Source organism: Cibotium barometz, chromosome 7, assembly GCF_041138505.1.
Source record: "Cibotium barometz isolate CiBa-2024 chromosome 7, ASM4113850v1, whole genome shotgun sequence".
NCBI classification, from domain to species: domain Eukaryota; kingdom Viridiplantae; phylum Streptophyta; class Polypodiopsida; order Cyatheales; family Cibotiaceae; genus Cibotium; species Cibotium barometz.
The window spans coordinates 31,094,656-31,110,586 of record NC_141052.1 but is presented as its reverse complement, the minus strand read 5'-3'; the positions used below and the strand labels follow the sequence as shown (position 1 = coordinate 31,110,586).

The window sequence follows — 15,931 nt, the reverse complement described above, 5'->3', positions numbered from 1 at the left end:
GAGTTTAGGGACTTGAGGCACTCATCACACGGACTATCAACAAGTAAGAGGGAAACTCGATACAGGGTCCAGGTGTGCTAGGAGATGAGATAAGATGTGAATCAAATAGATGATTGGATAGATGTGATGTGAATAGAAGTGATGAGAATATGAGGTGAATAGATGTGATGAGATAAGATGTGAATCAGATAGATGATTGGATAGATGATTGGATAGATGTGATGTGAATGGAAGTGATGAGAATATGAGGTGAATAGATGTGATGAGATAAGATATGAATCAGATAGATGATTGGATAGATGTGATGTGATCAGAAGTGAGATGTGATGAGAATATGAGGTGAATAGATGTGACGAGATAAGATGTGAATCAGATAGATGATGATTGGATGGATGGATGTGATGTGAATTAGATAGATGCAAATGGATGGATGTGATGTGATGTGAATAGATGTGATGAGATAAGATGTAAATCAGATAGATGGAGAATGAATAGATGAGATGTGATGTCATGTGAATGAGAATGTAAATGAATGATATGGGATGCGAGTGAATGTATGTGATGATAATGAATGTGAATGTGTATGTGAGGAATGGATGTGAATGAGTATGTGAAAGAATGGATAAGGATGTTTATAAGAAGAATGGATGTGAATGTGTATGTAAAAAATTGATAAAGATGTGTATGTGAAAGAGTGTGATGTGATGTAAAGAGATGAGATGTTACATGAATATATGTGGTCGCTGTAAAGTGATAGATAGGAATGTATGGATAGATGCGAGTAGTCGTACATGAGAACGATTGGATGGATGTGGATAAATGAGATGAGATGAGTATGAATGAGATATGATGTGGATAGAAGTGATGTGATATAATGGTGATGAGAATGAATGTGATGGATATGAATGAAAGTGAATGTGATGGATATGAATGAATGTGATGTGATGGGATGTGAATCCGGATAGATGTGAATGAATGAGATGTAAGGTAAAATGAATGAGATGTGATGTGAGTGAATGTGATATGGTCTGAATGGATGAGATGTGAATGAATGTGATGTGAATGAGATGTGAGGTAAAATGAACGAGACGTGATGCGAGTGAAAGTGATGTGGTCTGAATGGATGAGATGTGAATAAATGTGATGTGATGAGATGTGAATATGGGTAGATGTGAGTGGATGAGATCTGATGAGGTTAAATTAAGGAAAGATGAGATGAGATGAAAATGATGAGAATTGAATACTTATGAAATGGTTGTGGAATTAATTAATGTGATGTGAATATGGGTAGATGTGAGTGGATGAGATCTGATGAGGTTAAATTAAGGAAAGATGAGATGAGATAAAAATGATGAGAATTGAATACTTATGAAATGTGGTTGTGGAATTAATTAATGTGGTTTGATGTGGAGCAATGTGGAAAGATGAGAGTTCGTTATAGAAAGTGTATTTTTGAACTGTTTTATGTCAAGAATGCTGGAGAAGCATTTTGACCGTCTTGTGTGAATGAGGTGAGGGAGACCTAATCTGGTAAAGTTGCAATAGCTGATGGAGAGTCATTGGAGGACATCTCGTGTAGCAAGGTCGACCGAGGTCTTTCTGAGCCTCGATTAACATGGTGAGCTTCCGGTACGGTGGACGAGGGACCAAGGAAGCGGCCTATGAGTGAAGCTCTAGGTCACATGCGAAGGATCCTAGAGGGTACTGACCAAACATTGCTCGGGCTCTGGGTTGCCAACGATACCCACACGTGCGTTGTGAAAGATATTGGAACAAGAAGTAAGAGTTGTTTTCTGAATTCGGGCATGGATCTGGTTGATTGACCTTGCTGGTCCTCAACGGATGAGTCCATGGCTCTTTTATATGGATCCGTTGGTTGATCTTGCTGATCTTCCATTTTGTTATGTGAATATATTACCGGGTACTATGAGCTAGGAACTATCGAAAAGACCCCTGAGTGGACACGTGATGAGCGTTTTGGTTGCCAACAATGATGTCATAGGTACACCGAATAAGTGTTATTTCAAAAGTGTTATTCTCATTAAAATTGAATTTATGCATAGGAAGATGCATAAAAGATTTATTTTTATTTTAAAAGTGTTATTCTCATTAAAATTGAATTTATGGATAGGAAGATGCATAAAAGATTTATTTTTATCTCAAAAGAGTTATTCTCATTAAAATTGAATTTATGCATAGGAAGATGCATAAAAGATTTATTTTTATTTCAAAAGTGTTATTCTCATTAAAATTGAATTTATGCATAGGAAGGATGCATAAAAGATTTATTTTTATTTCAAAAGTGTTATTCTCATCAAAATTGACTTTATGCATAGGAAGGATGCATAAAAGATTCATTTTTTAGTTCTTGTGAAAGATATTGGAACAAGAAGTAAGAGTTGTTTTCTGAATTCGAGCATGGATCTGGTTGATTGACCTTGCTGGTCCTCAACGGATGAGTCCACCATGGCTCTTTTATATGGATCCGTTGGTTGATCTTGCTGATCTTCAACGGAGATTCCATTTTGTTATGTGAATATATTGCCGGTTACTATGAGCTAGGAACTATCGAAAAGACCCCTGATGAGTGGACACGTGATGAGCGTTCTGATTACCAACAATGATGCCATAGGTACATCGAATAAGTGTATTTCAAAAGTGTTATTCTCATTAAAATTGAATTTATGCATAGGAAGATGCATAAAAGATTTATTTTTATTTTGAAAGTGTTATTCTCATTAAAATTGAATTTATGGATAAGAAGATGCATAAAAGATTTATTTTTATCTCAAAAGAGTTATTCTCATTAAAATTGAATTTATGCATAGGAAGATGCATAAAAGATTTATTTTTATTTCAAAAGTCATCAAAATTGACTTTATGCATAGGAAGGATGCAGATTCATTTTTTAGTTCAAAAGTGTTATTCTCATTAAAATTGAATTTATGCATAGAAAGATAATTTCAAAAGTATTATTTTTCTAAATTTGAATTATGCATAAATAGATGCGTAGAGAATCTTTATATCAAAAATTAGATTTCTCTTAAATTCTATGTTTAAATTCTATGAATAGATGTGATGAGATAAGGTGTGAATTAGATAGATATGAATGAATGGATGGATGGATATGATGTGCATTAGATAGATGGGAATGAATGAATGAATGGATGAGATAAGATGGGAATGAATGAATGGATGAGATAAGATGTGAATAGAAGTGATGAGAATATGAGGTGAATAGATGTGATGAGATAAGATGTGAATCAGATAGATAATTGGATCGATGTGATGTGAATAGAAGTGATGAGAATATGAGGTGAATAGATGTGATGAGATAAGATGTGAATCAAATAGATGATTGGATAGATGTGATGTGAATAGAAGTGATGAGAATATGAGGTGAATAGATGTGATGAGATAAGATGTGAATCAGATAGATGATTGGATAGATGTGATGTGAATGGAAGTGATGAGAATATGAGGTGAATAGATGTGATGAGATAAGATATGAATCAGATAGATGATTGGATAGATGTGATGTGATCAGAAGTGAGATGTGATGAGAATATGAGGTGAATAGATGTGACGAGATAAGATGTGAATCAGATAGATGATGATTGGATGGATGGATGTGATGTGAATTAGATAGATGCGAATGGATGGATAGATGTGATGTGAATAGATGTGATGAGATAAGATGTAAATCTGATAGATGGAGAATGAATAGATGAGATGTGATGTCATGTGAATCAGAATGTAAATGAATGATATGGGATACGAGTGAATGTATGTGAATGTGTATGTGAGGAATGGATGTGAATGAGTATGTGAAAGAATGGATAAGGATGTGTATGAGAAGAATGGATGTGAATGTGTATGTAAAAAATGGATAAAGATGTGTATGTGAAAGAATGTGATGTGATGTAAAGAGATGAGATGTGACATGAATATATGTGGATGTGAAGTGATAGATATGAATGAGAGGTGTTGAAATATACAAGTGAATAGGGTATGTGCGGGAACAAGCCCTTTGCAAGAGGCTATAAAAGAGGATCTGTAAATGTGAGAGAACCTGTGAAAAGGTGAGAAGTATCTACTGGGAGAGAATAAAGGGTAGCATGAGGAGATTTAGGAGGTGTGGAGATATTCTGGGAAGAGGTGGAGAGAATCAAGCAAAAGAGGTGGAGTGAATCAAGGAGAAATCAGTGGGATTAGATGCTTGGATAAATTGAGGCATTGGCCTAATGAGAATTCGCTGGTTTTTGATTATCCATGCCTACATTAAGCTATTAGTTAATTGCTCACTAATCACATCTTAATTATCCATGCCTACATTATGCTATTCACTAATTACTCACACATCTTAATTATCATCTAATCTCTTTGTTAATGATGTTGATTCTAGCATTTGATCCACCATAGCTCATCACATTGCTGCAAATTTAACACTATGCACTAGAAGCTCCCCTCTCTATTAGTCCTGAAAACTCCACAATCCTTGTGATGGAGGAGGGTGGTGGCCTTTCGTATCTCAAAACTCCACCCCCTCAATATTCAAAATAAAGGGCGAGCCACCCATGATCAAAACCTCCAAGTATTAGAAGCCCTTCACATGGTTTAACACACGTAACTAATATCCAATCCTCAAAAATTTCAACCATGTAGTAAGCCCAATAACCCTACCGCATGATGTCTCCCACAAATGGTTCATCCCAAAGCCGTTGGCCTGTGCTCGTTTGCCACGGAGACTGCATCATCCGTACATAATTCCATGCACCCTTGTAATTGATGCTACCATGAGAATTTTTTAGAATACGTCCTGATGTAGTGTTAGAATTGCAAGTCTTCCTAGATCCTCGTCTCACTTGTTGTCCAGAACACTCTACACTTTTTCTTTTCTTTCGAAATGCAAAAGCTATATACCATTAACTCTCTAAGCATATGTTATGCGAGGTTGAGCTCCTTTCACCTATTCACTCGCTGTCTAGAACACTATACACTTCTCCTTTTATTTCAAAATGTGGAAGCTATATACCATTAACTCTCTAAGCATATTTTACGCGAGTATGAGTTCCTTTCACTAACTCCTTCAAAAGCCCATGCACACTTAAACTCTTTGATTTGACTCTTCTCTAAGTAAACACCCTCTCTCTTCTCTAAGTGAACACCCTCTCTCTTCTATGGGATCATGGACTCAACCTTGTATGCCAACCAAGGAAAAACTTAGGGGCTAATCTTCAATAATTGGCTATTTTTTTGGAGTTTTTTCACAAAACAATTAGGCTGGTATCTTAAAACATTCGCCCAAATTTTAGCCATTTTGAAGGGTTTTAAAAAATATTCACTCAATTTTGGACATTTTAGGAATTTTTTTGAAAAACTCGTCCCATTTTCTATAATTTTAGATTTATATAAGAGGAATAATCGCCAACCCACCTACACTTATATATTCATGGAGGAATCTTATTTTACCCTGATGACAATACATATGGTACTTTTTATGGCAAACGGCTACAACCATTGCGTTCACTACACTTAGGTTATGAAGCAGAAGTGGTTCCTTATTAAGAAGGTGTACATATGACAAGACAAGATTCTTTTAAGTTGGTTTCTCTTCTTATTCACAATTACAGTCAAATGAGATGATTACAAAACCAAACCAAAATGAGACTTCCCTTCCAATCGTTAAGGGTGTGCTTGTCATCGTCTAGTTCTCTTTTTGAAGACCACTGTGCCTTTATTACCAACCTGCCTTTATTACCAACCTTCAAGGTGTGCTTGATCTGTCTGCCTTGTTGTCTAGACCCACAACCTATTTGCCTCAATCCACCTCTCAGTCACTTGGTTAGGAAAAACCCTCTTTTTCTAATTCATACACTAAGCCTACCTAGTACATGAGTCCGACCTCCTCTTATGGGCCACTTGTATGAGGACTCGACCTTCATCTTTTTATGATAGCTATAGGGTCGGCCTTTCCTCAAGTTTGACCACCCATGCCCACCGCCCCACTGTGTGTGCTACGTACGTAAGTGTACTAGAGGGGAAGCACCGAGCCACTCTTGTTAAGTGCTTTAGGCAGCTCTACGCTAGCACATCCCGGCTAATATGTGAAGGCAGCTCAACTATGCAACCCATCTACAAGGAAGCACCCGAGTATGAGACCTATGGCCAGCCCATCAACTTGATGCGCAAGGTGGCCACTTAAATCTTACACCCGAACCTGCAGCACCAAGGTGCGCCAGACAGCCACACCGCAGTAGCCTCTATGCGCTGGTCTCCATATGATGTAATGCATTGCTTCTTACATGAGTATCGTGGTGACCCTCTCACAATACTCTTCCCCATGTACTATGTGTTGGCGGCTCCCCTCTCTATTAGTCGTGAAGGGTCCACACGCCTTGTGATGGAGTGTGGTGGTCTTTCGCGTCCACCCCCCACAATATTCACGTCAACAGCGGGCCATCCAGCCATGATCAAAAACCTCCAAGCATTAGAAGTCCTTTACTTGGAGGTTTTTGACACAGACAGTGGTATAGACAGCTGTACAGAAAAGTTATGAACACACAATACTCTTCCCCATGTACTGTGTGTTGGCGGCTCCCCTCTCTATTAGTCGTGAAGGGTCCACACGCCTTGTGATGGAGTGTGGTGGTCTTTCGCGTTCGCAAAGGTCCACCCCCCACAATATTCACGTCAACAGCGGGACAGCCAGCCATGATCAAAAACCTCCAAGCATTAGAAGTCCTTTACTTGGAGGTTTTTGACACAGACAGTGGTATAACTTGGAGGTTTTTGACACAGACAGTGGTGTAAGACAGCTGTACAAAAAACTTAAGAACACACATCTCGTTGTGATTACTGCGATCCGAACCTAGGTCCCTGGGCCAAAGAATGCAAGTTCCTATCCACTACACTGGCATACACTTGTGACACAAGTATATGTCCATAACAGCTTATGAACATATGTCTACTAATGGACCAGTCGCCAAACATTGAGCAGGTGACTGGGCCCACGAGGTGCCACATACACAGGCACCCCGAAATATACCTACAGAGCCCACCTCCCCACAACCATGACGACTGGGAATGGGCATGGGTCGGCCATTCGCGGGAGGAATGGGGAGCCAGCGCCAGTCTCGGGGAATCGGTTACCAGCTGGCAGTGGCTCCCCGATTCCTCCAGCGAATGGCACCCTTGGCCTGCGCTCGCCACGGAGGCCATGTCGTGCGTACACGGTGCGGGATAATTCCGCGCACCGAGTCGGAGTCGTCACGCGAGGGGCGGTACATTAGATGTGGAGACAGGCGGCAAGTCGCCTTTGTCCTGTTGAGAATATGGTTCCCGCAGGGCACAAGAGGGTACAGCTTCCGCTTTTCTTTCTATTTTGCTGAGTGATGGAGTGCGAACCACATCAGCAAAATCGAGAAGACCTGCCGACCGGCAAATCGAACGGGCAAATCGGACCATGTGAAAAGCTCGGACGCAGACAAGCGACAGGTCGCCTTTGTCCTGTTGAGAGAGAATAAGCTCGGACTCTTCAAATACCAGAAGGGAACAACAAGACTGGGGTGCAGCTTCCGCTTTTCTTTCTATTTTGCTGAGAGTGATGGAGGTACCACATCAAGAAGCTAGCCATGGCTGGAGGAAGCCCATGGCCATCCGGCGCATCGAGAACCCCGCCGACCGGCAGGTGACATTCTTCAAGCGTCGTGCCGGCCTCCTCAAGAAGGCTTACGAGCTCTCGGCGCTGTGTGACGTCCAGCTGGCGGCGATAGTCTTTTCCCCTGGCTCTCCGAATTCGCCGACCCCGAGGGGGCCAAAACAACACAAAATCAATGTGGTGCTATTTAATGGATCGTCGTATAACAAAATCTCATATGTTCATGTGTGTGTGTGCGTGTGTGCCTATTACACAATGTGCATGCATCCCACATACATACCTAGCTTTCTTTATTCAAAAGTACAATACCTATATTAGTTATAACCTCTCTTTTTTAAAGGAGTGTTTATTATGAGACATGGTAGAAAGGATAAAAGATTAACACTTGTGAATAGGGGCGGATAACGAGTGAAAAAAACCCTTTCAAAAAGACAAAGTGTTTTGTTTTCAGTCATGCATGTGAGACCGAGTAGATGAGGCTAGGGTCTATAAATCTGATTAGATCATCAAAGAAGAGGAGGGGAGCCAGGGTAGGCTACCTGCACTCGTTTTTATAATAACATGATCATTGTGATTTAATAATGCGCAAAAAAATGATTTCTTTTACTGGAGTTTCTTTTGTGCTCGCACAAACAGTTGTAAACAATTTCAATTTTTAAAACTTATATGTGACATGCATATGTAGAGTATTGACGCACATATAGTCTTACAACTAAATAACTCTTTAATTACTATTATTTCTCATGCTTTATTATTTATGTTTTTTTAGTGCATACGAAATCTTGGAAAGATATCAAGAATCCATAGAAAGTACAGAAACAATTGGGGACATGATCCCTAATCTAGAGGTGAGTTGACATTGTTCAAATTCTTGTCCACATAAATGAGCTTAGGTTGTGTGATAAGATGTCAAAATAAGATGTTTATTGCTATTCTAAGTTGTCAAACTCTCTTTTATATATATATATATATACATATAACCTTTCTTTAAACCTTCCTATCACTCAAATCTATCGGAGAGGTTGCTCTTTGGTATAATTTTAGCTAATATTTTTCTTTGTGCAAATCCTTATTCATGATCATAAGCTTATTGTGTATGATAAGATGTTACACACACACATGTATATGTGTGTGTGTATGTATATGTATATGTATAATGTATATGTATATGTATATATGCATATATATGTATGTATACATGTTTATGTGTGTGTGTGTGTGTGTGTGTGTACACACACACACACACACACACACACATACATATATATGCATATATACATACACACACATACATACATATATACACACACACATACATATGTATATATATACACACACATACATACATATATACATATATACATACATATACACATATATACACACACACACATACATATGTGTATATATATATACATATATACACACACACACACATACATATGTATATATGTTTATACATAAATACATACAAATATGTATATATGTATATATGTATGTGTGTATATATACACACACACACACACACACACACACAGAGTTTTCTATCTATCTACTTACCTACGTACCCAACTACTTATCTATATATCTTTTTAGCTTGGTTACTATGATGGAAGTTGTTTCCAAATAATTATGTCTTGAGGGTGTTAGATTTAGTGGTTTATTTAAAATCAAGTTTTTAAAGGAATACTAGTACATACATTTGTGTAGGTTAGTAGTTGCCTTGGAATATGTAACAGTTATAAAGGGATGCATCACAAGCAGCTTAATCCTTCATTTCCTTCATACTTTCTTCTTGTAGAGAGTATAATCAAGTCTCGAGGGGGATGCACTACTAAGAAACCTTATGTATCACATGTGCATTTAAGGGGTATTTAAAAAACCCCTTACATGTGAATTTTTCATGAATAAAATGACCCCTTTTTATTTATGGACTTACAATTTTTTTTTTCAAAATTGATTTAAAAAACCCCTCCTGTAAATGTAATTCTGTAAATTTGCTTGAACCCCCTAGAATCTAGCCTAAAAATGACGCTTTTTTCTCTAAGGTCTAGTAAGCGAAGCCCCTCCCCTTCCCATCCCTCTAAGAGAGAGAGAGAGAGAGAGAGAGAGAGAGAGAGAGAGAGAGAGATTTACATATCTTTAGAGTGAAAGATATGTTAAATAAATTATTGGTACAAATACATGCTATAGATTGCATACAATGTGCATACATTATGTGTATACGTGTGCATATGTCTATGCACATGTGTCCACGTGTAGGTGAACATTTTTTATTTTATGCATAAATGCTAATCCCCCAATCATATTCATATGTGGGTACTTGTATTAGTATTGGAAAGGTGAAGCTGTTTTGTTGAAGAAGCAGATTGACATCTTACAAAGTGAACAAAAGTAAGAAAATGTGTCAAGATTTTTTAAAATGTCAAGTACATGTTTCGTACCTTAATAGTTCGAACTTGGATAATACAAGGCTACATGTATTTATAAACATTTCTCCTAATATGCTTTCTTTTCTTTATGTAGCTTTTTGGTGGGTGAAAACCTCATGTCTTTGCATCTTAAAGACCTTGATATACTTGAATCAAAGCTTCAAGTTTCAATGAATAAGATAAAAGAGAGAAAAGTGAGTATGTTTAAATTTATGTTATAAGCACTTTACTATTAAAAAGCTACATGTACTAAAATTTACAAACTTTCTTATGTTTAAAACCATTTAGATGCAAATGTTTGAAATTCAAGACCAGCACATAGGCAAGAAGGTACCTTTCTTAACATATTGGTAGAGTCTTACAATAGTATTTAATATTTTGATGTTTCATAAAGGTGCCCTTTTTTTTACACAAGTACATGAAGAAAAAAACATCTTGGAATTTTGAAATAAACCAATACTTAAATCATCTTTGAATTATGCTCCCATATGCATTCATATGCCGATAAATGTACACATGTGCATACATGTATGTGTTTGCATATGAACAAAAAGTGTGCATGCAAACACCCACATCCATGCATGTATGTGTGCACTTGTGTGTATGCACACAAGCACGTATACAGATGTGCATCCATTTACAAATATAAGAAAGATTATGGTAGGCTATGTAATGTAGTAATCAATAGTTGGCTTTTACTGTCACAACACTAGGTTTGGAGTCTAGGCTAGTCAAACATGGCTTATCGTTATGTGACAGGCTAGTTAAAACATGAACAAGATAAAAGATGAGCACAAGATGATGAGAAGAGCAAGATAAAAGATGAGCAGCACAAGATGATGAGAAGAGCACTAATTTTCAATAGACATCCATTACTTGTACTTCAAAATCTTATACAAGGCTTCCCATGGTGGATGGATCTCATAAAATGTTACTCAAACTCAATTTATGAAAGTGTTTGTAGGGTGCTTGTCTAAAATGCACCATGGACAAAGAGAGAACACCATTTGGTGTGTTAATTGCCTAAACCTGAGTCTATCTCCCCCTCTCCCACCACAATACCTCCCCTGGGCCTGACTTAAAAGTAAGGCCCTCACACACAATACTTGCATGGGCGGTTTTAATTTCGAAAGCCCTCAACGTGGCTCTCCATATCTCTTACACGGTTTTGATATCCAACAACCTCCCCCTTCAACCATGCATGAGGTGAGGAACGTCACAGGGACTAGAGATAGCCCAAATATGATGCCATGTTGGTATGACAAGCATGCCAACCACCACGGCCACGGATGGCATGGGAGGGGTTGGCTCTCCACCTCTTCTGCAGTTTTGACGTACAGAGATACCATCACTAATATTGATATTCATTCTCCGATACGAATAGATGACCAAGAGAATATAGTACAAAGGGAGTGAAGGGATGTAGGTGCTTTGGGTGCCATCCTTCAAACAATGGACGCTAGTGTATATTGACCTTGGTTCAACATATCTCCATAGTTGGCCATGATGTAGAGTAAATTTGAGACCGTGAAACCATCAAGGACTTTGAATCTTGAGAATCACCTTTAACCAAACACTACAACACATCGGGAGTGTAGCAGCATTTTTGCAGCGTTTATGGAATGAAAATATCAAGGGTTTTCAAGATGCTTAGTAGCGATATATCACTACTCCCCAGCGCTTTTTCGCTACCTAGCACCATTTTTTGCTGCTCAATAGCGAAAAAGCGGCTACCCACAGCAGTGTCTATAGCAAGCAAAAAAATGCTACTATACTATAAAAATATCCCGCTTTTTCGTTGTCGCATAGTTTTATCTTTTTTTAATACAATAAACTTGTACTCTGAGTTTTTTTTTGTAGGTTTTTGCCTTATCTATCACTTCTACCTCTCCTACCCTATCCTCCTCAAGCTCAAGCAAGGTATGCCTACTGGTTTCCTTCATTTCCTATGCAAACAAGCTTTCAATTAAAGCTTTCTTGTGAGTGTTTTCCTTCTCTTTCTTGTGAGTGTTTCCCTTCTCTTTCTTCTCTTTTAAGTTTTTCCTTTCTTTTTTTTTTCCTTCTCTCATTGAAGCTTGACCCTAACCCTAGCTTCTACATAGAGACCCTAATAAAGAGATTTGATGGAGAGCTCTCCATCAAAACTCTCTATTATGTTTTCTATTTTGAAGCTAGGGTTAGGGTTAAGCTATAATCAGAAGGAAAAAACAAAGATTTAATAGGTTAGGGAAAAAATTTTCATTAAGATTAGGATTTTGTATATGCTTTCTATTAGGGTTACTAATACTTTTTTTCTTTATTTGGTTTGATTTTGTAGGTTATCCACACATACAAGCACCATAAGGTAAGGGATCTCTCTCTTTTATGTTTCCTCTCTTATGCTTTTACATGTTATAGGGTTTGTAAGTTTTAGGATATGTTATTTTTTCTCCCCTACATGGATAACGTAGCTCCTCTTTAGAGGTGGCCATATGCCTTAGCCTCATGTATGAGGCTAGTGCATAAAGCTTATACATTAGCCTTATGCATAAGCCTCATACATAAGGATAGTGCATAAACCTCATGCATATAAGACATGCATTACCAAATGTATATGCCTCATGCATGAGGCTTATACATAAGGTTTATGCATGAGACTTTTGCATAAAGCCTCATGCATAAGACTCATCTATAAATCTTATGCATTAGCGAGACGATAAGCCTCTATGTATAGCCTTATATGTAAGCTTATGCATGAGGCTTATGTATTAGCCATATTATGCATAAGCATCATGTATAAAGCCATATGCACAACTCTTATGTATAAAGCTTATGCATATGGCTAATGCATAAGCTGGATACATAAGCTTTATGCATGAAGTTTTATGCAAATGCCTCATAATCCGCATACATGAGTAGGAAGCTACCTGTATAACTCGCATACATGCATAGGAAGCAACCGATGCATGCCGGTAGCAACCTATGCATGTCGGTAGCAACCAACGCATGCCGGTAGTAACCAACACATACCAGTAGCTTCCTACGCATGCCGGTAGCTTCCTACGCATGCCGGAAGCAACCAACACATAGGAAGATATTGGTATGCGTTGGTTGCTACACTGGCATGCATAGGAAGCTACCGGCATGCATCGATTGCTACTGGCATGCATCGGTAGCACCCTACACATGCCGGTAGCTTCCTACGCGTGCCGGTAGCAAACTACGTGTGCCAGTAGCTTCCTATGCACCGGTAGTAACCAACGCATGCCGGTAGCTTCCTACACATGCGTAGGTTGCTACTGACATGCATCGAAAGCTACTGGCATGCGTAGGTTGCTACCGACATGCATAGGAAGCTATCGATGCATGCCGGTAGCGACCAATGCATGTCGGTTGCCTCCTACGCATGCTGGTAGCTACCTATGCATGTTGGTAGCTTTCTAAGTATGTGCCAGTAGCAACCAATGCATGCCAGCAGCCAACACATGTCGATAGCTTCCGATGCATCCCGGTAGCAACCAACGCATATCGGTAGCAAGCAACACATAATGGTAGCAACCAATGCATGCCGGTAGCAACCGTCATGAGTTGGTTGCTACTGCATGAATAGGAAGCTACCGGCATGCATTGGTTGCTAGCGGCATGCATATGAAGCTACCGACATGCGCAGGTTGCTACTGATACGCATGCCGGTAGCACCCTACGCATGTCGGTAGCTTCCTACACATGCGGTAGAAAACCTATGCATGCCGGTAGCTTCCTACACATGCGGTAGAAACCTATGCATGCCGCTAGCTTTCTATGCATGCCGGTAGCAACCAACGCATGCCAGTATCCCGACAATATTTGTAAGTATATATTAGCCTCACATTGTATCTTATCTTTTAATTAAATAAGGTTATCTTAAATAACAACTTTCTAAAATGTTCACTTGTTTGTACAACTGCAGCTTGAAGCAGTGGGCCGCTCTCCTATGCAAGAGGAATATGATTTTACATTACAACAGGGTTTGCAAGCTCTCTTTGATAGGGTGAAAGATGAAGGATGGATTGTTATTACTGGAGGAGATGCTTGGCAAGCATGGCAAGTAAGTACATTCCTAAACCCTAAACCTTTTTGTTTTTGCAAAACTGATTCTCACTTGTGTTGGTTTTATTGTGTTTAAGGATCATATAACTCGAAACGGTGGTGCAAACGTAGCTACTGATAGTAATGGAAATGTGAGAAGTGAAGGGGCTGGACTTGCAAGGAACAATACCAATCGCATAGCATGAGATCTAGATAGCCCCTAGCTCTATAGGTTTCTATTATGCTTTATCTTGTATATGCGTTTTTTGGAAACACACACTTATGTAATCCGCTAAGTATTGTAATTGAATTTTGACATTCCTAAAACCATGGTTTGCAAATGTCTTTTGTTTTTGGTATTTGTAAGTTTTACATTACACTTCTTCATGATGATGTGAGTTTCACTGTGTCTACATTAGAAAAAAAAGAGCTAGGGAAGACTAGGGAGTTCTCCCCACTTTGCCCCAGCTTTTGTTTATTCTACAGTACATTCGTTATTCAGTAGCGAAACTAGCAGCGTTATATTGCTGCTGAGCAGCGAAAAAAGTGCTACTAGTTTCGTTGCTGAGCAGCAAACTCGTGCAACAAAAATAGCAGCGTGTTTAGCAGTGATATATACGCCCGACATCTCTGCACCCTTCTAGTTATAAAAGCGCTGCTAAACCCTCATTCTGTTGTAGTGAATGAAGATGATAAATGAAGGTAAAATGGTATAGTAATTTTTTACAAAAATTAAAGATCTTGGTGACCTAATACTTACGATTGATAGAAGTGTGGCTTCTCGAGGCTTGGCCTATTGATATCTCATGATACTTCTTCTCAAATATGATTCTTTATCGCTATAGAGGTATAATAGAGGTGACTTGGCTTTGTCTTCCGCAACAAGAAAAGTCTAAAGACCCTATCTTCTTTAAAAAGAAAAAAAAGATTTAAAATTACTAATGTAATAAGAAAGGGCATGCTACTACATAAAATGCAAGACCAAGTAAGCATATGACAAGTGTGGCAATGTTGAAATCAAATATGAGTTAAAAAATGCTATAAAACTAATATTTCTACTCTAATAAGAAAGAAATATATATAAATAGTGCAAGAAGAAGAAAGCATATGCTAGATGTGGCAATGTGTTGATCAAGGGGAAGTGAAGACAAGTTATAAAACTTAAGATGTTTGTGTCTCTTAAGGAGGTGAGCACCAAAATATCTCATGTAGTAATGCAAAGAGTGGGGCCTTAAGTTTATGGAAGATGAAATGATGGTGGTAATCAGAAATTATGTCAAATGCTCTATTAAGGTACCTGGACTCTCTTCTTTTTTCTAAAGTAGATATATATTTATATTAAATCAAATAATCGTATATACCTTTTCACAAGTAACAAAGACACAAATGATCACTTTTTCTTCCTCAAAGCATATAATAGCTTAGCTCTCTTGATTTTATTAGATTCCAAAAAGTCAACTTCCTTGACCACATCCCCACTCTCAAAATGAAAAACTTCACCCCTCCTTTATCTACTAACTTAGCTAGGACTCTCATCTTGCCATAGATGGCATGGATGCTCCTATGAATGATCTCTTTGTTTCTAATAGGTTCACTATTGAGGTTTTTTTTAATCTAGAAATGACCTCTGTAGTTTCCTTTATCTATTCTAGATAGGACTCTAATCTTAGCTTAGATGGCAAGGATGCTCTTATGAATGATCTCTTTTTGTTTCTAGTAGGCTTAGTAGTGACAATATTTTGTGATCTAGAAATGACCTATGCGATCTCCAACCCAACTATTTGGACCTTAA

At 38.3% G+C, this 15,931-nt stretch overlaps 1 protein-coding gene and 1 long non-coding RNA gene across 2 annotated transcripts; both read left to right on the top strand.

Annotated features, from left to right (window-relative positions):
- The first annotated feature begins 7,974 nt into the window (after window positions 1-7,974).
- LOC147636888 (MADS-box transcription factor 23-like) lies at window positions 7,975-13,090 on the top strand. The gene is made up of 6 exons (XM_086800465.1): window positions 7,975-8,508; window positions 9,993-10,054; window positions 10,187-10,286; window positions 10,381-10,422; window positions 11,953-12,012; window positions 12,410-13,090. The coding sequence occupies exons 1-6, from the start codon at window positions 8,404-8,406 to the stop codon at window positions 12,503-12,505; spliced, it is 465 nt and encodes a 154-aa protein (XP_086656591.1). The 5' UTR covers window positions 7,975-8,403; the 3' UTR covers window positions 12,506-13,090.
- An 819-nt stretch (window positions 13,091-13,909) lies between these two features.
- LOC147636887 (uncharacterized) lies at window positions 13,910-14,450 on the top strand. The gene is made up of 3 exons (XR_015266130.1): window positions 13,910-13,919; window positions 14,021-14,158; window positions 14,238-14,450. It is a non-coding gene; the product is annotated as an uncharacterized LOC147636887 (long non-coding RNA).
- The last annotated feature ends 1,481 nt before the right edge of the window (window positions 14,451-15,931 follow it).